This window comes from Tenrec ecaudatus, chromosome 2 (genome assembly GCF_050624435.1).
Source record: "Tenrec ecaudatus isolate mTenEca1 chromosome 2, mTenEca1.hap1, whole genome shotgun sequence".
NCBI lineage: Eukaryota > Metazoa > Chordata > Mammalia > Afrosoricida > Tenrecidae > Tenrec > Tenrec ecaudatus.
Genome location: NC_134531.1, coordinates 259,365,498 through 259,388,717, shown reverse-complemented (window position 1 = coordinate 259,388,717; position 23,220 = coordinate 259,365,498). Strand labels below are relative to the sequence as shown.

Sequence of the window (23,220 nt, the reverse complement as noted above, 5' to 3'; positions counted from 1 at the left end):
TACAAAATGACACATATTATATGATTTAACTGATATATAGAAGAAGAAACATACAAATATACAGATATGCACTTTTAATAATGGTTACTAGTAGGAGGAGAGATGGGAAAAAGGGTTATTGCTTATGGGAATACTGAGTTTTGGTTGGCATTTGATGGATTGATGCTTGAGTTGCACTGACATATTTTGAATTGCTGACAATAAGTTACATAGTTATAAAAAGTAGAGTTAGCCAGAGTGATGTGATACCTATCTTAACTACAAACATGTAGGCGCAGATGTTGTTATATATGAAAACAACCAAACCCCTCATGCAATTTAGTTCTTTGGTTTTTATATTTGGAGTCATGATTTCATGGGATATTCCAGTTAATTTGGCCTAATACAATATTTAATATTTTATCTCCTATTTTAGAGGTTCTTTGTTAAGAAATACTTTTATTGGAATATGATGCACAAGTTGTACAATTCAATCACATTTCGAAGAGTTGTACAATAATAACCTACGTTAGTGGTTCTTAAGCCTTGTTTCTTTTATGACTTCAAAAATCCTCATAATTTTAGAAGCAAATAGTGCTATCAGTACTATACCACTAATATTTCCTGTTAAGAATTAAGATAGAAGAGTATTGATATATTTAAGTGGAAGTCCATGTTTTGTTTCAGAACAAAACAAATTTCATCAGATTTTGATGTTGTCGTGGATATGTTTTATGCATTGCTCATGTATGTTTTTATGAATTCTTATTCAAAGGGGGGTAAGATACCAATCCGGTGGACATCCCCAGAAGCTATAGCCTACCGCAAATTCACGTCAGCAAGCGATGTTTGGAGTTATGGAATTGTTCTCTGGGAGGTGATGTCGTATGGAGAAAGACCATACTGGGAGATGTCCAATCAGGATGTAAGTATTCGTTGTCAATGAGTTATGGGCTCAGATTAACTGATCAAGCTGTGCAAGGAAGCGGAGCATAATGAACCCAGGTGCCTCCGGTTTATGACATTGAAATGGGAAAACTGTTTCCAAGTGTGGCAAAGATGTTAAATGAACTGCTTTTCTAACTTTATCTTTGTCCCTGAAGCAGGGGGTTATCACTCTTGCAAACAGAAAGCATCTGTAATCAGGATATAATTAGATAAATGCCAAATTTAATAACTAATAGGTACAGGGATTATTTCCTGGATTTTTGCTGCAAAACTATTTGTATGTAACATTAACAAGATATACAAGATGTCTGCCATTCTTTGTAGTTACAATTAATGCATCTATGTCAAGATTTTATTTACTTAGATATATATCCCAAAGTCAGAAAAATTAAATTATTCTCTATCACGTTGTTTCCTTTAATGTATCAAACGCACACATGCACTTGGCCGTACAAACTGAGGTATTCGGATAGAAGTATATAATCTTTCAATCGCTATCATAATTATGATACGGTTTTTCCCAAATTGTTTTTGTACTGATAAGTCATGTTTTGTTAATGAATATTAACAAAGGAACTCTCTACTGTTGTCATGTGATTCAGCATTCAAGGAGTTGTATTTATGCTTAGCCAGAATCTGAGTGTGACTTCAAGATACAAAGTGGAAATGAGAGGCTTTCTGGGATATTTTACCCACAAATAATAAAGCCACTTAGGGCTTATGGAGATATGAAATTTTCTCAGTTCTTTTAAAAGTAAATCTGTATTAGTAATACCGAGAAAAATTATATTTCTTTTATACTGCTTCATATCCAAACCTTTCTATATATACTAGAGAAACAAATCCAGAGACATTCATTTTTGTGTAAGAGAGAACTTCATATCAAAGAGCAATTATAGATCGAGAAAACATCCCAGCCCAGTCCAGATCAAGTCCTCATGTCTGATATTAGAACATATGTCCTATGCTAGTCCATAAATTCCTCTTCAGACTCATGTTGCCACTTGCAATGATGCCAAATGTAGCAAGATCACAGGCCAATGGGTGGAAGTCTCTCTGGATCCACTGACAATGGAAGCATCTCAGCGTGGGTAGAGGTCTCCACATGGCTCCTCCCATTCTCTGAGCATGGCTCCTCAACATGAAGGTGAAGCAGAGGGAGCTTGGGGGTCCTTGCAGGTCTCAGCAAGTCTCCACATGACTTAGCAATAGGAAACTGAGGCAGAGAGAGGAACTTCCCAGAATCCTCATGAGAAGGCCACGCCCACAAGGAGGCATCATGAGGCTATGACCTGATTGACAGGCTAGACTCTCCTACTCCACTCTTGATACCCTCAAGTTGACAAGGCTTGGGGTCCAGTTTTAGAACTATGAAATTAGAAATTTGGGGAGTGAGAGTATAATGACCACAACCAACTTTCCAGATGATTATGAGATTAAAAAGAGTTTTAGAACCACTGCTTTATATGATTTAAAAATACTAGTGAATTGACATACTAGTTAATAGTATAACACATTTAGAATTTATAAAAGGAACTCACCAGGATTCAGAAGGTATCCTTTGAACTGTGATATAAAGGAAATCTGTATATTCATTTTCTTTGCATTAATAATGTCCATTTCCACAGGGCTATATATAAGTAGATAATGGTGTGTGTGTGTTCATCATATTGAATTTCATATCGCTCTGAACATTTCTTCTTATTTCAACCTGGAAAGGATCTTTATGAGCTTTTCTTTCCTAAATCCCCTTTCTTTCTCTTGATCTTCTCTGTAGAGCATGTTGAGAATCAATTGTTTATCCATTTGACAAGCTGTTATCTGATTTGGCAACTTTCATGTGAAATTGCTTTTATAAAAACTTTACAAGAGCTATAGTAGCATGTTGACAATGGAAAAGTAAAATAAACCTTATCTCTTAAGTTTCCAGAAACTTTGCTTCTCACACAGGTAATTAAAGCCGTGGATGAGGGCTACCGTCTGCCACCCCCCATGGACTGCCCAGCTGCCTTGTATCAACTGATGTTGGACTGCTGGCAGAAAGACAGGAACAACAGGCCCAAGTTTGAGCAGATTGTCAGCATTCTGGACAAGCTTATCCGGAACCCCAGCAGTCTGAAGATCATCACGAGTGCAGCAGCAAGGTGACACATTCAATTCTGCATCCTGCACACACTCTGAATCCAATACATTTGCTCTCTACAGAGTGTGAGTTTTCGTTCATCCACACTTCCGATGGCAGTCCTTGACTTTTGCTTTCCTTAAGAACGAAGAGGTGTGCTTTTCTTTTGTTTGATGGTTTGATTTTTCCCTCTCTAAGCAGAATTCTTAAGCAATTTAATGGCAATGATGTAATCTTGAGATTTTTAAAACCTTTGTCCCATCTAAAGGTGGCATGTTTTTGTAAGAAAGGTTTTTTTTTAAAAGAGCTGTAGCCACATATTATTTCTTTCTATTTTTTAGTCTCCATTATTTAAAAAAAAAGAAATAAAGAAGCAATGCCAGGAATTTGGGAATCCCAGTGAAATCTTGATTTATTCATCATTTAAAATAAAGCTCCAAATAACAATAGCAAAACTTCCTAATCCTTTGCTGCCCAGCCGCATTCCATTTCCCCACTTAATTAAACAAATATATATTTTTAATCCATACTGTGTACCAATTGTTGTCTTAGCTATTTTGGAGGACAAAATAAGGCCTGTGTCCCTCCAGTCACACAGATGTCAGGACATAAAGGCACAGAGTGATGCAGAATGTCAACTAACCACTCAACTGTACCTAGCGTCCTCCTACTTGGGAATCCCCAGTTCTCTCGGTGGTTCATGAACGAGGTTTCTCACAGTGGGCTAGAGAGTGCTGCAATGGGAGAAATAGGGAAGGAGGGGTTAATTTTGGCAGGGGTCTTATAAGAAGGGTTAATGTATTTGGAGTTTCTTGGGGAAAAATAAGGCACAGCTGCCCTGTTTAATGATTTACATTCTCATTGAGCACATGGGAGAAAAACAGGTTTTAGTTTGAAGATATGCTGGGCTAGAGGCTTTTTAATTATTCCCAAATTTTGCCAATTAGCCAGTACACTTGGTTTCCTTTCTTTCTCTCCTCTCCTCTTTAAAACAAAAACATTTCTCCTTATAGCTAGCAGCTCTTAGCTTCGTGACCACTCACTCAATAACTTGGGGATGAGTGAACCTATGATATCCTCAGGTGGAGTCGAGGTCTGTCCGTTACAATAACTTGAGGCCTATTTCATCCTTGTGTGGGGTTTTTTTCCTTAAACAGTTGTTTCAAGAAATATTTTTCCATTTTTATATCATGTAAATCACCCTTCCCTGTTGTTTTCCTTGCTGGGAAACGTAGGAGCTAAAGTTGCTTTTTTTAATGCATACTAAATCCCTTACTTTTCATCTTATTTTACTTATTTAAATGTCAGTCAGTGGGTGACTGTGGGTATATGTGAAGAGAAAAAATTTATTATGCTTCAGAATAAGATTTAAAGAGAAACTTATAACTTCATTTCAGCCTTCTCAAAACGTATTTAATGAATGAATATTTCTTAGCATTCTAGGCTGAGAAAAACATTTGCTTTCTGATTTATGATAATTGTAACATACTATTATTTTGTCATATGTAGAGTTTAATGATTTTATATAGCTCTTGGCTATTTTATATTCTGTGATTTCAGGCTATACTTTTATTATTTTGACTTAATATTTAGCTAAAATTTTAGAAAATTAGATTAGCTAGAATCCATACTAAATAACAACCAACTATAAATATAACCTAAAAATCTTTTGTTTATATGACTAATATTTTTAAAACATTGTACTCTAAGTGCATGAGTTTCTGTAGATGCATGTTTATATCTGTATGTAAGTGAATGTTGGATGAATCTCAAAAATGAGAGATATATTTTTGGTCCCAATGAATCTATGCATTTATAAATTAAGAACTATTTCAGCACCATAGAAAAATAACTCGTTTTAATTTGCACAAAAATCTATAGTATTAAGTGATATGTATAAATACTACATAAAGATGGTATCTGGGAAGGAGCTGCCTTATGTTTTTCAAATATGCTATTTTTCTTTATAAGCATCAATAGGTATGACTTTTAAAGAGAAGGAAGGGTAAAAGATAAATTGTATGAGTAACAAAAATTATTTATTAGAAATAATCTTGGGGAAGTCACTAGGATGAATTTTAGTGATGGATCCTCAAATGAGGATTACGTCCTGATAATTTATCAGATGAGCTTAAATCTGGGTCCTTCTTTTCAAAGAGAAGGGACCCAGATTCCTCTGTAAAGCCACCTGGCAGCTTAACAACCAGCAAGATTATAAAGCTGTCCTTCTCGGGGCCATACGGTCCTCGTTTGGAGCCTAAAACATGGCTTTGATCTGTGCTCCATCGCCATCACAGCAAAGGAAACACCCCTTCCACTCTTTCCATGTCATAAAAAATACGCTCAAGCCATAACTCACGGAATAGGACCTAACGATATTTCACTCATTTTGTAGAAGAAAATAGTCTTCGTATCTGGTTATGTCACAGCATTTTCATATTAACATATTTTATTAATTCTAAAGTTTCATTCTTATTAAAACATAATATTCTATCCTACTAACTAGTTTTAATATTTGAGCATAAAGACTTGTATTTTGTAATAAAATATGCCATGTTAGGGAAAATATTGACTCTCTTTCCAAAAGGGTCATGGGTTTTGTCACAAGGTATACATATTTTCAAATCACATTTTCTTTTATTAACATAAATGTTTTATATAGAATGAACAGATTATGTCCTTATAATCTTAAAATAATCAACACCAAGTTGCCAGACAACAATGTCTAGAAAGTTTTTGGAATTTTTTTATCTTTAGAAAACTTGCTTTTCCTCTTTGAAGGGAATTATACCATTCTATTTGGTGATTAATTAAACTCATATTCTTATCACTTGAACATTTGACTAATGCTTTTGACACATGTTAATTGAGAGGATAGAAATCACTAGATGAAAATTTCCAGTTGCAAATCAGAAAATTTACTCTAACCTGTATATATTTTTTTTCCTCTTTACTCTGGTTATGAGAGAAATCGTCTCTCTTCTTTCCAAATGAAATCCCTTTGTGTGCATGTATGTCTTGGACCCATTATTTCCTGTCTTATCAATTTTTTTCTTTTCTCAGTTTCCCTCTTCCACCCTTTCTTCACTCCTACATTGTCACTCTTTCTCTCTTCAAGTTCATTTCCGTTAGCATGAACATATGCTTTTTGTTTCTTTGATATTGTGTCTCAATTTTTGTCTTCTGGAGATGAATCATCTGACCCAGTCACTGATTCAGAATATGTAGGGAAGGAGAATGGGATTTGGCCCTAGGATGAGAACATGAGGTGGTTGATCGACAGGTCATTGGGGTGGTGAGGAGGCAATGCTTGTCAATAACAGCTTTGCTGGACCCGCATTGCTGCCAACTGCCTCCAGCTTTGCTAACACCATTCACAGCCAAACTTATCAAAGTAACAACCACAAATTCCAAAATTACTGCCACTGAGTCAATTCTGACTCACACTGGCCCTATAGGATGGGGTAGAACTGCCACTGTGATTTTCCAAGACTGAAACTCTTCACAGAGGTAGGAACCCCTGCTTTCCTCTCTCAGGTCCGCCGGTGATTTCAAACTTCTGACCTTGTAATTAGCAACCCACAGAGTAACCACAGTGCCACCATTGCTCAAAGTGAGCAGATCAAGATAATCTAATCATCTAATTTTCCCCACTGACTTTGTACTTCCCTTCCCTTTTTATCTTAATTACAAACTTCAACACCTGCTTATTCACCCCAGCAAGAATTAGAACAATTTTTTTTCATGCCCTCCCCACATTGTTTCAGATGATCACTGATCACTGCCATCCATCTCTGTCTGCTTTCAACTCTGGAGGTGTCTCTTCTTACTGAACCAGTGCAATAACCTCCTAACTTTCCCCCCACGAACACTCATCTCATTTCTTCACATGGCCTTCAAATTTGCCTATTAAAACACATATAAAATGATTGCTATTCTTTAGTGAAAATAATATTTGAAGTCCTATTGTACTTCGGGTGACAATCCAGTCTCCTTTTGATGACTGAATATGCCTTGACTCTCTCTAATATCATTTTTCCAAGTATCCATTCATTCATTCATTCAATTACGATGTAATACCCATCTATTAGTCTAGGCACTCTGCAGGTAAGTGAAGACCAATAATTCCCAAAATTCCCGAAGCTTGTGCTAAAAAAACAAAAACAAGACATAATTGGTTGTCACTACATTAAATGTAACGCAGGTGATCCAATGTGTGTTACAGGAGACCTGTGATTCATAGGGGTTTTGATGGTTCATTTTCTTTAAAATACATTGCCAGGAATTTCTTCCTAGGTACTGCTGGGTAGACTCCCATCTCCACATTTTCAGTTTGCAACTGAATAACTTAGCCATTGGGACCACCTAAGGAAAGGTACAGTAAACCATAGAGAGGTACACATTGTAGGGAAGAAACAATTAAATGGTTGTAGCCGGCCATCAAAAGGTGGTTGGGACTAAGTTCTCTGTGGAGGTGACCATTTAGTCATGATTTCAAGCAAAGGACTAAAATGATCAACAATCCTCAGGAAAAGAAATATGATTGGCATGGGAAAAAAGAAACAGCCTGAGACAAGAAGACACTGGGAGGGATCTAGGAAGTGTCAGAAAAATACCAGTAAAAAGAAAGTCTCTGCCATGAATCTTGAAAGGCAAAGAGAAGCCAAAGGACTGAAGACTACAGAGACCATCTTGACTCCTTTGGAATTTTTAAAATACACAGAGAATGCCTTAAGGAATGGAAAAGCATCTTGGAAGTGATAAGGATTTATTTGCACAGCTGTTTTGTAGAAAAGTGAAACTGGAAATGTATTTCAGCATCTCAACCTATAGCACCCACATGAACAATACTCTAACCGTAATAGCTAGCTCACAGTTTATTCAGAAGCCATAGCATTCTAAGATACAAAGATGGCAGCATTTACTTTTGCCTTAGACTCACATGGTCACTAATCACTGGACAGTGCCCCATCTTCCTTCAGGGAGCTTCTTACATCTATGGATTCATTAAGTAATTATATCGAACCCCCTTTTTAATATCAATTCCTTTGTTCTTTTACATAGCACCATCCTCTTGTTCAGAACAATTTTAATTCTCGTGAGTGTTTTCTGTGTAAACAAAAGTTCCACAGTAAACTCAGCTATATTAGATGAGATGCCAGGTTCGTCTTGCAGTATCACTGTCGGCTTGATAGTGGAAACTCAATGAATCTCTGCTCATGCAGGGACACGTGTCTGTTAAGATCATTAGCAAAGTATCCATGCCACAGACCCACACGCTTTAGGAAGAATGGATAGAGATGACTTCCTCTTCATCTTTGGTATTACGGAATATTTTAATTGGAGACATGACTTTGGAAGATAAGTGTCCTGGACTAGCTTCTCTAGAAAAGCAAAACCGGTGGTTCTTGTATGTGTATGTAGCTAAAAGGAGGTCCGTGTAAGACATGGCCCACACAGTTCTAGAAGTGGGTAACTCCAGTCTGGTCCAAATCTGTTAGTAAAATGGAAGCTGAATGGTTTCCTGGCTCTTTTACATGTTGGGGCCTATGGACATGAAGCAGGAAGGTGACGTAGGAAGACCAGAGGATGCAGAGCAGAATGGATTCAAGAACAGAGGCATGAATCCAAATTTGCCTGCTGGTTCTTGGGCTCAGCAGGCAATATAGCAGGAAGTTAAAGGACCAGATGCTGGATCCAGACTGAGCAGGAGAAGTGAGGTAGCTTCCATATACTGCCAGTCTATATTAGAGCAGTTAACCCACTTCACATGGTCACACCTAGAGAAAAAGTCTTGTCTTGCTGAGTAGTGGCAATTACAGAGTAGAATCATGAGATACCGTAAGTGGAAATAGAAATAATGATCAAGAGGACAATGACATTTGCAACATGCAGAAAACCATAGGTAAAATAATTTTTCATTGGTAAAATAAATTATATTATCAAAATTAGCAGAACATAAAGAAAAGAGAAAAATAGTTTTCAGTGAACAATTGAGGATTTGTGGGTTTTTTTAGAGAACTGTTTTGATTGTCTTTGAGTGATAGATGAAATGTGACGTTTTCAGAATAGTGTTTAAGTGTAAGCTGAAACGGAAGAAGCAGTGAGAAATGAGTAAATTTGATGTTCAGAAAATAAAAGAGATAGGATAATCCGATCACCAGGGTAAATCTGAACAACTCACTTACATTGAGACAGTTCTAACTCATAGACACCCTATAACACAGGACAGAACTTCCCCTGTAGATTTCTGGGACAGTAACTTTTCATGGGCTAAAGGAAGGTCTAGGGTTTCCATCTGCTGACCATGAGAGGCGTAGCCCAATGCTAAGCCAATAAATGCCCAGGGCTCCTTAATCCCAAGGAGAGAAGAGCAAAAATAAAGGACCACCCTTTCTAAAAGACCTTTCTCAAAAGATAAACATCTTTCAAAAGGTTTCCAAGAGGAAAACTTCTCTAAAATTAATTAGAAAATAATCTCACAGTGATCATTTATTATAGATATTTTCTTTGCACAGAACACGATTTTGTTATACAAATGAGTAATAAGTAAAATATATTTATTAGAAGAAAATATCATCAAATATGATCTTTATAATATAATACTATCTGGATTTAAATGAATGTATTTAGCATATTCATTTGAATGAATATAAATTAAAAATATTCATCATAGCGTAAACAATATAATTCCTTTATGTTCAGTCAGTAAATTATCCTTTTAACATTTGGATAATTCTTTAGAATTATATAATGAAATGATCTGTTCTTTAATTTTTATGTATAATCCAGATAATCAGATCCTTCAATACTATTACAAATTGATGGATTTACTCAATCTATTAGAATGAGATTCTTAAGATTCAATTATGCTTAAATAATTTAATAGAAATGCTTTTGAATATATTGTTTTATTGAATCAATTACTTAGAGAATTTTTATTAGCTTACAGGTTAAAGAAAAGCAAGAATAAGTAATACTGTTATTTCCTTTCCCCTGTTAACAACACACTAAAAAAGCCTGAGATTAAAAACAAAAAACCTGATAGCTTAAGGTGCATAGTGGTAATTGTTTTTTGATACCAATTTTTCTTTTGAAACATGTCTTTTAAGATTAAGATGGTAACCAAAATACTACCTGCTAATATTCCAAATATACTTTGGAATTCAAATATAATTTGAAATTCTTATTCTGAATTTCACAGAAAATCAAACATGTCAAATACCCATGTTCATGAATATTTTTCCCCTTAAAGTTCAGCATTGCTAAATTTACCAGTGGGAAGAATTAAACTACATTTAATATCTGTTACTATAATGATTTGGGTTCTTAATGCAAAGAGATAATTAAATTAAGTATAATGACAATGTATCTTTATGTTCCAGTCTCCTATTTGGAAGAACATATATAAGAATATATTCAAATATAGATATAGATATATATGTTACTGGGCACAAATTTATTGTTTAGTTACTGATGACATGTTACATTTATTTTTAGGGATAAAAAGATCTAGGTCACACAAATTCATATTTAAGAAGATAAAAAATGAAGAAAATAGTAACTATTTCTCTCTGAAATATAATGAAAGAACATATCCAAAATAAAAATAATTAAAAACAAATTTACAAGGTATAAAAATATATTACTCTCCCTAGATAATTATAGAAGTTTAAAAATTAATAATTTAACTTTAGGAAAGTACTCTTTAAAAAGTATTTCAACAATGTTACTATTTTATGTAAATACACTACAATTATATAGTCCCTGAAACATTTCAACACTTTAACTTATTAAATTTCAAAATGAAAAATATATATAAGACAAAATCTTGAGCACTATTGACATATATTTCTAAACTCAATAGCCATATACATATTCATCCTAAAATGTAGTTTGAACACTACTTTTGATATATGGGATATAAACTCATTTGATAAAGAAAATAAAGTCTAAAAAATATAACTACTAATCGTATACTGCTAGAGATTCAGAATGCTAGTAATGGAAATATATACCAGTATAGAAGCTATCCTGGGAACCTGCCCTGTTTATTGACATGGTTTCCTACATAGATTGGCTATGAATTTGAATTGGCTTGGTGGAAATGGTTTTTATTTACTAAAACAAGGTCTAATTTGTATGACTCCCACTTACATTTAAAATAGAGTTGATGCGGTAAGGATATGCATGCACCCCTTTAAAGCATCCAAAGGAATATTTCAAAAACTTGAATACAAGGAAGGAGAGAGAAAGAGAAGAAAGTTATTTCTTTGCTTCCCCTGAGCAAACATGCAATTTCCATGATTTCTTTTTAATGACTGCGGTCTGCGGCCAGTAGGTCCTGATTTATGAAAAGCTGTAAAAGATCAGGTGGAACTCTGCTGGACATCGTTTACAGCTGCATGGATTGAAACCTATCTAATTTGTCTAGTAAAAGTGTGAGTTCACAGTGCACATCACCCAACCTATAAATTCCCCCTTCAGACCTGATGTCTGGGGCCAGGTCTACAAAACACTGCCAGTGCCTGCAACTGCTCAGAAAGCCCAGATCCCCTTGGTGCGCATGAAGAGACTTCACAGGCTCTTCACAGTGAGAGACAAATTCCTATCCATTGATAAACTCTCCAGATGTCCTCTCCGAGGAGCAAGGGAACCAATTTTTATTTGAAATCCCTAAAGAAATCCTGGAAGTGGAAAAATGATACTTTGCAGGACTGGTTATACTGAGGTCACTGACATTAAATTTAGGTCTTTTTTTTTTTTTTTGGTCTTGGTTGTACTTTGATCTACATAATAAACATAAAGGCTCAGTTGGGGTCATTCTAATCCTTAATCCATATGTCCTGTTCTATTTCAATTTGCTTATACTAATTTTCTCTAAATTCTTTTTGAATATGCCTTTAATGTTCAGTTAAAAAATACAAGCCATTTTGAATTGAGACGAAAAGAACTATACATTTTGCTATTAGGCACACTCCATAAACATTCTGAATAAATACCCTGGGGTTTGATCCTTCCTACCCACAAGCCCATAAATCTGAAAAGTATTGCTATTCAGGGGACAAAATGTTGGCTTTAGGTGCTAGACAATAGCTACTGTAGACATCCAAGTTGTGGTGTGTGAGCATGTGTGTGTGTGTGTGTGTGTGTGTGTCCATGTGCATGTGCCTTCAGAACATTTAAGGACAAACTCGCCTCTTGTTAGTTTTACTTCTTTTTCTTATATGTTCTTTTCAGACATGATTTGATACTATTTTTATTCATTTTTTATTGGTGCAATGATTTTCCCACCTAATGCTCACTGGTGACAAATGCTGTCTTTCGCCCATGATGACTGTGCTCAACAATTCAGGGAGATGGTATAAACGTTGGAATCTGAATTGTGCACTCACAACTCATTGCACTTGAGTAGCTTCGTCACGACCCTCCGAAAGAGAGTAGATCTCCTTGCGTTTCTGAGAGAATGTAGCCCTGTAGAGGAGGAGAAAGCCTTAGCTTTTCTCCCAGAATTATGGAGCAATTGTGTAATTCCTCAAATCTCTTAAAAAAAAACATAAAATAAAGAAACTTTAAGCTTTGAAATAATTTGTAGTTTTAAAATTCTGAGTAACTTAAAGAATGACAGAAAATATTTTTTATTCTTAAAAGTATCTAATTTATAAAATACTATATGAAATTTTGAACTTGTCTCGATTATCTAAAGAAAAGAAAATAGTTGATAAATTGACTGCTTGCTTCCTTTTTCTTTCTCACTCTATTTTTTAAGATAACTTCAAAGTTAGTAAAATTATACAATAGTATATATACAATATGTACATTCTGAAATTTCACAGTATTGTTTTGTAGTCCATAAACCTGAATTAAAGGGGAGCTAAGTGGTCTAGTGAAAAGAAGTTTGAAAAATAACCTCTGTTCGCAAGTCCTCTAACCTCACCTTGCCCTCACTTCGCAAATGACCATGGTAAGGAGAACATTAATGATTGGTCTTTATCTTTCACAGATGATGAAAATAGAGGCAGGAAAAATTAAAGCATTAAAACTGCGTTAATTTTTTATCGTTGTCATAAAGTAAATTTAACCTATCATCATCAAAAGCTAGGAAAATGCCAATACACATTTTTTTCTTAGATGCTCCTAAAAGCAACATGCAATTCTGGGGCAGAGTACAAAATTCTCAGGAATTAACCAACCTTCAACCCACATTTAACTATGGCTGCAGTATGTCAGAAAGTGAACTGAAGAGACCACAGCAGCAGTAGGAACACATTCTAAATAAAATGTGTCGAGAGCTGCCACATGGATGACATCCTCATTTAGAAAATGAGCTTTTCACATGTATCTTAGAAGATAACCAATGGCTGTTCTACGTTCATAAAGCCCGATGCAATCTGGGTGGTTTAGCCTGCTTTAGCCCCAGGCCTTTTCTAGCAGTCCTGTTGATGCGAGCTCATTGTCACGTGGGTTTCTGAAATGTATTTCACCATTTTTCATTTGTTGTGTGTCCCTATGACAATTCTGAATCTCACATTTAAGTTCTTGAAATCATGAACATCATTTTGGCAACTCAGTCAATTTAAGTGTATTTGGCAACATGAGGTTCTGAGTTTAAAAGCACCTAATGGTAATGGATTTTTAAATTCTGAAAAGTTTCAAAAGCCAGGGCAAATTAAATCCTATCACAAAACATGCAAGATTATGAATGACAGCTCATAAGAAGGAAACACAGCAATAATGACTGCATAGCCCCACTCTAGGGGAACAGATAACTGAATTGCAGGTGAATGGTGTAAAACATGTAAAATAAAATTAATAATAATATAGTAATAAGGGTTCCTGGGGGTAAGCTGTGGGAGAGGGAGGAGTAAAGGGGAGATGATATCAAAGAGTTAAAGAAGAAAGAAAATATTCTGAAACTGATGATGATAGCAATTGCAAAATTATGCTTAGTATAACTGAATTATAGATTGTTATAATATCTGTAAGAGCTCCCAATAAAATGATCAGCATAATATATATATAAGTAGCCCAAAAAAGGAAGTAAACATACAACAGTGTCTTACTAATAATTTAAAAAATTGATAATGATAGATCCAGGATTCAGCCCAGACCTTATGGCTCCAGTATCTAATCACTTAATTACTATAGTTCTTTTTTTTAATTTTTAAAAACATTTTATTAGGGGCTCATACAACTCTATCACAATCCATACATATACATACATCAATTGTATAAAGCACATCTGTATATTCTTTGCCCTAATCATTTTCAAAGCATTTGCTCTCCACGTAAGCCCTTTGCATCAGGTCCTCTTTTTTTTTTCCCCTCCCTCCCCGCTCTCCCCTCCCTCATGAGCCCTTGGTAATTTATAGATTATTATTTTGTCATATCTTGCACTATCTGGCATCTCCCTTCACCCCCTTTTCTGTTGTCCGTCCCCCAGGGCGGAGGTCACATGTATTCTTAACTTTCAAATACCAAAGGGTCACAAATATCATAGGTCAAAAACAGCTTAAGAGAAAATCAAGAAAGTTCAGTATGAGGAAAGTTTCACCTAGATAGTATCGTAGTAAAAAAGGTGGGCTGTGGTATAAATAATGTTTCATTTAATTTCTGGGTGGAACAGTTTATGCTTCACTCATTCAAGCCCTGCCATTGAGTCATGCCAAATCAGAATGACCCTATAAGACAGGCTAGAACGTCCCCTGTGAGATTCTGATCTGTGATGGCTAGCCTAAAGTTTGGTGATCTGAACCCACTGTAGAATAAAGACCTGATGATTTGGCTGTATAACAATTCTTGTTAAGAAACCCGAGGAAGCAGTTCTGTTCTGTATCACAATGGGTAACCTTAAGTCAAAATGACTTCAAGACAATAGGTTTGCTGTTGATTTGGTGAATCCCAACTCTGCCTCTGGGCTGAAGGATTTTCATTGCAATGTAAGCTCTTTTAGTTTTTCCTTTCACTTCTATTAAAGGGGTGAATCAGTGTTTACCTAATGTGAGGTTAAGTCACCTTTGAGTGTCTTTGGATACATGAGCTCATGTATGCAACGTAGAGGGGCACATCATATGGGTTTCAAGGATTTTCAAAAGAGATCTCTAGACCTTTCTTCCAAGTGACTTTTTGGTGGGTTATTATTGCCAACATTTTGGTTAGTAATGTCCCACACTTAATTGTGCTTTTTCCCTTCCCCTGGGACTAATGACTGTGGAGACAAAGGCCCTTAATATCTGTGAAATATATTTTGTCTGTTTTATGGTCCGTTTTCAATGCTCATAAATATTCAGTGCAATCGCTATTAGTATATTATTATTTGTCTGAAAACAAGAATGTATGCATTTTATGCATAACTTTGAGATAAATGAAAAGAGAACTGCCAAAGAGCCATATAGTGTTGGGTCCCAGTTCTTTCAGCCAACAGGCAATTAAAAAGCTAAATAAAAACTCACTGCCAGTGCTGTGATTCCAACTCCTGTGGCTCTAGGGGACATAGTGGCACTGACCTCATGGGTTTCTGAGACTGTAAATCTTTACAGAATTAGAAAACCTCATATTTCTCCCAAGAAGCAGCTGGTTCTTGAACAATTGCATTTTGAAAAGGTGAAAATATATATCCCCCAAACTACTTCTTTAGACCCTTCACAGACATAAAAGCAGCTTCAACTTAATTTACATTCTATCTGTTCTTTTAAATGGACAGATTCTGTTAACTACTAGGTTTTCAAACAACCCAAACAGTCTTTCTTTTTAATGCTGGTCAATATAGAACAACATCTATACAGTACACTATCTCTAAGGGAGCCATGGTGGTACAGAGTTAAGTGTGGAGCTGGTACCTACTGCTCAGTGGTTTGGGCCTATCATGTGCTCTGGGGGAAAAAGACAGCAATCTTCCTCACTAAAGATTACACCCTTGGAAACCCCGTGGGGCAGTTCTACCCTGTCCTATCTGGATTCTTATGTCAGAATCAACTTGATGGTAATGAGTCTGATTTGGGGTTTTTACTGACATCTGTCTCTCTAGGTGTCTATGTAGGTGTGTGTATGTATGATGTATGCATGTATTGTATTGAAGCCACAGCTCAGGACCAGGCGGTGTCCCATTCGATTGTACATGGGCTGACAATGCACTGGCGTCCACTTGATGACACCTCTAACACTATGACAATGACAGCATCCCTTTTTATATTAACTTTGTAAATGGTATTTTGACATTATTTAAACCTCTGCTGGCATTATATCCTGCTATATGTTATAATGTACAATAGATATTATAATAATCCAGACTATAGATTATAGTCTTATTATATACTATATAATAATATAATCTAAATTATAATATATCATCTAGATTATAATATATAGTCTAGTTTATGGAAAACAACTTTCAGACAACCACCTGCTCAATATTACAAGAGATCATCCACTCAGAGAACTCCATTTTGGAAAATGAATTCTTCACCAAGACACACAACAAAGTATCAATGTGTCATGCCTGCTCTACGTGTATTCTAAACTACCCCCACCTGTGAGAGTGGTTATATAAATTAAATCATGGTAATGCCTTTCCCTGGCAAAGCTTCGATGATTTTACGTAGCGGTTGTGAGTGGAGACGTGGCGCCCTGAGACAACCCGGTTACACAGTATTCCTGCAAGCTGGCAGCTGGAAGAGTTGAAAGCTGCGTGGCTTTCCACAGGAACACCATCTGCAGTCTGGAAGGCCCTGCTGATGTCGGTGTCAAATGGTGACACACAGCACCGCTATTGACTGCTTATCTCTGTCCTGCTGGCATTCTTTTTCCTTGCAGGCCATCAAACCTTCTTCTGGACCAAAGCAATGTGGACATCACTACCTTCCGGACTACGGGTGACTGGCTTAATGGTGTCAGGACAGCTCAGTGCAAAGACATCTTCACAGGCGTGGAGTACAGTTCTTGTGACACCATAGCCAAGATTTCCACAGAGTAAGAAAATGTGTTTGTTTGTTTGTTTAAGAATTTTAAATCTTCTAGTAAATACATGCACCTCTCTTAATGTGTTACAAACTTTTTAATTACAAGCCCAAGGTATTTATAGTCCCCTCTGGCCATCAAACTTGACTCTGGGTTTCCTGCGGAAATACTATTCTTGTATCTTGATGTATATTCTTCCTCATTGACTCTACGTCCTTCTTCAGACAGACCAGTAGATAACTACACCCACAGATCCAAGACACTAATTAAAAACACTACTAGAAAAGGAAGACTGATGATGATTGACTGGCATGTTCTCTATTCACCAGGAACTACAACTCTGACTTAGACAGTGAAGAGAAACCACAATCCAGATCTCCCTGTGGATGCGAGTCACTCCACATCACTTGTTTCTTGTGACTACATCACTTTTGATTTTCCTGCATAATGACCTTACTATCTTCTCAGAGACATAGCTAAAGCTGGCATCTTCAACGCATAGCCATATGGCCCCATAGCACCATTAAAGTGACTGGAGTCTAACTCTTAATTCCAAACTTCCAGGAGGATGATCCTGATGTGCCAGCCCCATTCATAGTTAGCACCTCCACAGTAGATATGTATTTGCCATTGTCTGAAAATGATTGCCCTTACAATATGAAATTGATTTGCATGTCATTTCCTTGAAGGTAAGACCAAGGACTTCCCAGATGAAAAAAGATTTGTGCTCAGAAGATACATAAATAAATTGTACAGCTTATTGCAATGCATCTGTTTGGAAACCGTGCCTGCCTTTGTGTTGGGGTCCTTCCATCTCGGATCTTTTGTCCTTTAAGTAAACTTTTTAGTTCCCCCAAACTCTTGTCCTCCCCAAATTTGCATGTGCCTACTTAAATATTAATCTAGGCCTTATTATCACTCATTTCAAGAAAAACAGCATGAGAAAAACACCAGATAAGATGTCAAAAAGGCATGTAGGATATAGCAAGATTAATAGGAATTGAAATTCCTCATAAAGGAGAGTAGAGTTTAATTTATGGAATAACAGTATAATAACAATCCAGTTTAGCTAAAAGGGACCTACATGACAGGTTTATTACTATTGGGGAGGAGAATCTGTTCTTAAAAACCAAACTCCTCCTAGTTTTAACATATGTTGCCATTCTTGTTTGAAGTAGAATGTAAAGTTTATTGAGTAGACTTCTGACCCAATACTCAATTTGTTTTGAGATTTGTAATAGTTTTTCTGATATAATCCAATAATATACCAAGGTGTTTAAATATTGTTTTCTAAATTCTGATTCTAGTAATATAAACTGGCTGAGCTATGATAGACAAGACACCTGCCTTAAAGCACAGAAGGATAGCAATGAGAATATTATACTGATCATTTTCAAACCATTATTGGATTTACAAAGTTAAAGTTTTGCCAAATAGTATTCAGAATAAATATCTACACTCAAATTTTTGGATAATGAAACACTATATTGAATTGGATGAGGCAAAACACTCTTAATAAGATTAGCTGTTGATTCACAATTTAAATATAATCATAAGCGCATGAATAGAGTAAGAATTTGATTTGCTAAAAAATGTGCCTTGACAGCATCTGTTATACTGACAAGTTAGCAATAAATTTGTCTCAACAAGTCAGTGTTGAATGATAATTTTTGAGGCTGGTTAGAGTATGTTCATTTAATTACTGTTGCTGTTTAAGCCATCTGTGGCTGTATAACAAGATGGAAATGCCGGCCTTTTTAGTTGGTTTTAAGCACTGGGAACTTTATCTTAATATCTCCATATTTTCATCTCCCAACATCTTTGGTTTCTTCTGTCCTTCCTCTTCAATCCAGGAACAACATCGAATCTACATTCATTGGTTTAAATTTACATGGAAAATATTGTTATTTGGGATATTTGCAGTGCCATTGTGCCTCCTGCTCATAACTTATATCAAACATGATAATTTCTTAAAACAGCTACTATGTTAATAATGGTAACTCTAATGGCCCTGAGTTTGATTTTACACAAAGAATAAAGACAATAAATCTGAAACACAGACCATGTGTGGCGTTGTGAAAAACACCTGGAGAAATATGAGGCAGAACGGGGAATCGGAAGCGCACGTATGAGGACGGGGAGGTTTTGCAATATTAAAACTCAGAGTCAGGAAAGGTTCACAGAGAAGGGAATATTTGAGTAAAGACCACATATATGAAAGTATGGCCTAATTATTTGATACAATAATAGTCCATTAATTATGCATGCTTCTCTAAATCATTTTCCCTAAATAAAGGTCCTTTTGGTCACTCTTTTAATAGCTGGCTTCTGAGTTTGGACAACTTTTAATTTAACAAAACAAGTAGAGATATATAATTCTCAGTTTTAGAATTTCTTTGAAACAAAGATCTGTCAACTCTACACTTTACAGTGATTGTTCGAATCATTTACGGCTGTGTAACTAACTTCCCCAAAACACAGACGCTAAAGCAACAATTTACAGTCATCACAATATTGAAAGTTCTAAATTTGAGCAGAATACCAATGAGTTGATCCTTCTGGTCCTGTGTTGTTGTTGACAGAGATGGGATGGAGGCTTCAAGACAACTTGATTATCATATGACTTGGTCTCATATATAACCACAAAAAAAAAAACAACAACCCCAAACTCACCACTATCAAGTCAATGCTTTCTCATAATGAGCCTCTGGGACAAAGTAGAACTGCCCTGTGAGTTTCTGAGACTTTAACACTTCACAGGAGGAGTAAAAGCCCATCATTGCCTTGTGGAGTCGCCACTAGTTTCACACCTACCCTTAGCAGCAGCCCAGCACGTCAGCGCCATCCAACCAGGACACAGCGTTGGGTTATTGAGGGTGCAATTTAAACATCATAATTATGGTTGTGTAGTTCTGAATAGTTGAACATGTTCTACTTATGTAATCTCCATTTTGCTGTAATTCTCACCAGAAATGGTTTTTCTCCTTTTGTACAGTGACATGAAAAAGGTTGGTGTAACTGTGGTTGGGCCACAAAAGAAGATCATCAGTTCCATTAAAGCCCTAGAAACACAATCCAAGAACAGCCCGGTTCCGGTGTAACGCACTCCTCGGAAGGGGAAGATGGCCGCGGACGACGTAGCGTCACACATGACGATGCTAGTGATCTCGGGAAAAGTTCCAAACCCAATAAGACACTCACATATGAGTGCACATGCCTTAAAATGAGATAGAATAGCTCTTTATTTTCCCCTGTCAGTTAGTGGATGGGCGGGTAGGAGTATATTCTTTTATATTTGCTTTCTTCTGCTAAAGGATGGATTGAATTCAAAGTCTTCAATGAAAATGGTGAAGAACTAGCATAGAGTCGTTGATCACAAACTGTCATGAAAGTTAAACAAGTGAAGGAACAAAGGGTGATTTGTTTTTTAATTGTCACGAAAGAAAAGACTCGCCATATTTTTCTACATGTAAGACACCTGCAGCAGGTGCTTTGTTAACTTACAAACAGGCAACATAGAGGAATTTATACCTCAAACTCTCTGGCCATATTTACTACCTTATCATTGTATTATCCTCTTCTATCTGTTCAAAGTATATAGAGATAAAGTTTGTAGTTGTTTGAAGTCTTACACGTTTTAAAATTGTTAGCTTCCTTAAGTATTATCATGTAAAAATGTCGTAATTTTTAAAAACAAATACATATTTATTTTCCTTTGAATTCTGTTCATTGTTTTATATTTATGCCTTGATGATTTGATTTGGATTTGTTATAGCCAAGTGCCAAAGGCTCTCTCAAAGTGTCAGCAATAGGAAACATGGTTAGCTAAAAACGGGAATTATTCATTTGTTTCACAGTATCTTCAATCATCTGCTTATCTGTACCTGCAGAAGAAAATGAAAATGTTTCCCTAGTTCTAATTTAATCAGATTTCTCAGATTCAGAATTCTCTCAGCCATATTTGTCTCTTCACTTATAATATACCAGTATTCCCCCAAATTAGTATAATACACTGGTTTGTAGACAAAGGGTTCTCAACCAGGTGACCGACCTAGGCTCAGCGAACCATCAGCTCCCTCCATTTGCGAAGGACCCACATGAGACTTTCTGATGAGAGAACAGCTACACCGGAGTACATTGGAATCCGAGTTGGACTGCTGGCTTCATTAGCAGCATAGCCAAATAGCATGAGCTGTGTAGCTTTGATAAGATACCATATGTTTGCGTAAATATGCTGAGATGTTTATAGTGAACAATGACACTGAACTATTGACATGCAGCGCTGGGGTTTAGGGTCAACCAATGGAACCTTGGGGACATCAATATCAGGTATCATTATCTCTAAGAGTCTTCCGTTGTGCTACACTGCTTATCATTGTGCCACATTGGTTACACTTATCACCATTGGCATTCATTTCATTTTTGAGCCTATCAGTTTTTAAAATAGCTGATCATTTAGAAAATTACTAAAAATCTGTAGACAGTAGAGAGCGCATTCATCCAAGGATATTTGACATACTGTTTCATAAAAGCCAATTATGGGCATGCTAAGTAATATTGGAAAAGATGTACCTGGTGGAGAAATAGCTACTAATATATTCTGAAGCAACATTTTGACTCTATCTAGCCTTTTCAAATGCTGATCTAATGTTCACTTTATAAGTAGAGGAAATGCATATGATGCAAGATTAAAATGGATAAAACAATTTTGCATCGTTTATGTTCTGACCAAAAGGAAAACACTAAGTAAAATCTGCCCACAATCACGGTTTTCAATTTACGATTGCTAATCTGTTGTGAATTTAGTGTAATAAAGTATAAACCGTACTCAATCAGATATGAGATTATTTCACAAATTCTGGAAAAGTTTTTTAAAGTCAAATCAACCACCTTGTTTTCTCTATGTTATGTACAAGAGCATAAATTTCTTTAAATGACAGGATTATTAAATTAACTACAGATGTTTTGTAAGTCTACATGGAGTGGATAAAAGGGTTTTGTTTTATTTTTAAATAAACATTTTGTTTTCTGGAATGTTAGGTTGAGATCCGAATCTTGCATGAATCTCAGTTTCTCCCAGACCAGTGTTCACTGTTTTTAGACACGGTTCTAAGCATGCTCAGCAAAATCTATACATTTCAAAAAAATCAGTCAAGTTAAGGATTGATTGGATTGATTTCATTTATTTTGTCTGTGTTTTTCTTTGAAAATAAGCAGAGGTTGTATACACAATATATTGCTATTCCTTGTTCAATACTTTTGTATGGACCTCTTACAAATTTACATTACAATTTTTTACCCTGTACATATGTAAACTTAACAATGTATGACTCTTAACTGTGGAGTAGATGTACTAGAACCCGTGGCCATCTCTTTGTACGGGAATTGCATTGGTTTCTAATAAACATAAAATCACAAGTCCTTCATGATAATATGGACCATATTATCTGTTTTGTATCTCAAAGTTAATATACGTATATTATTTATTGCTGTTAACTTGCCCAGTTTATGCAGTATTAAGCATCAATTAAGCCATGTATAAATGTTATCTCATTACCAGTATGTATTTACTTTAGACTTGTATTTTCAAAACATGACTCATTAAGTTTATGTTGTGCAATTGTAGATGGCCTCTTACTAATGTAAAATGATTTGTAGTGGAAACATTTATATTTTTATAATAAACATAATGAAACTATTTTTTACAGATTGGAATACAGAAGTGGTCTTTGAAGGTTTTTAAAGATCTTATGTAAATATACATTTATTTAAGTAGCACAATAATGAATATGTTTTTTCTCCCTCCAGTAATGGCAAAGTATTTATGTTCTGTAATTCACATTATTCCACAATCTAAATTTTATTATCAATGAGTTAAAACAATAGTAAAGGTTTTCTTGATTCCGAGTGTGCATATATGCATTGAATTACTATCTTATTTATAAGGACCAACAATAACAAAACTCACCCACTGAATTAGCTTAAGAGAAATCTGTTGACCGGAAAGACTAGAGTTCGACCATGGGGATGAAGTGATGTCAGTTATCCTCTCCCTCTCCATCTTCTTCAGTTCTTCCTGCTTCCTAGTTAGATTGATATGCAACTTCTTTATCTTCCCAACAAGGAACTATTGCTTTAGGTTATAAAATCCTGCATTATAATCCCTATGGAAAAATTATCTTCTCTTAATTTCCTAACAGAAACTTTGCCCTTAA

At 35.7% G+C, this 23,220-nt stretch overlaps 1 protein-coding gene across 2 annotated transcripts in view; it reads left to right on the top strand.

Annotated features, from left to right (window-relative positions):
- Positions 1-22,799, top strand: part of EPHA3 (EPH receptor A3) — a 402,493-nt gene extending 379,694 nt beyond the window's left edge. The window contains exons 14-17 of one of the 2 annotated variants that reach the window (XM_075542443.1): positions 755-904; positions 2,878-3,071; positions 16,862-17,017; positions 20,001-22,799. In XM_075542443.1, the coding sequence (XP_075398558.1) occupies positions 755-904; positions 2,878-3,071; positions 16,862-17,017; positions 20,001-20,106 (606 nt within the window). In that variant the 3' untranslated portion in view covers positions 20,107-22,799. The remainder of the gene's footprint in view (positions 1-754; positions 905-2,877; positions 3,072-16,861; positions 17,018-20,000) is intronic. The other variant, XM_075542442.1, reaches the window with a different exon arrangement.
- The last annotated feature ends 421 nt before the right edge of the window (positions 22,800-23,220 follow it).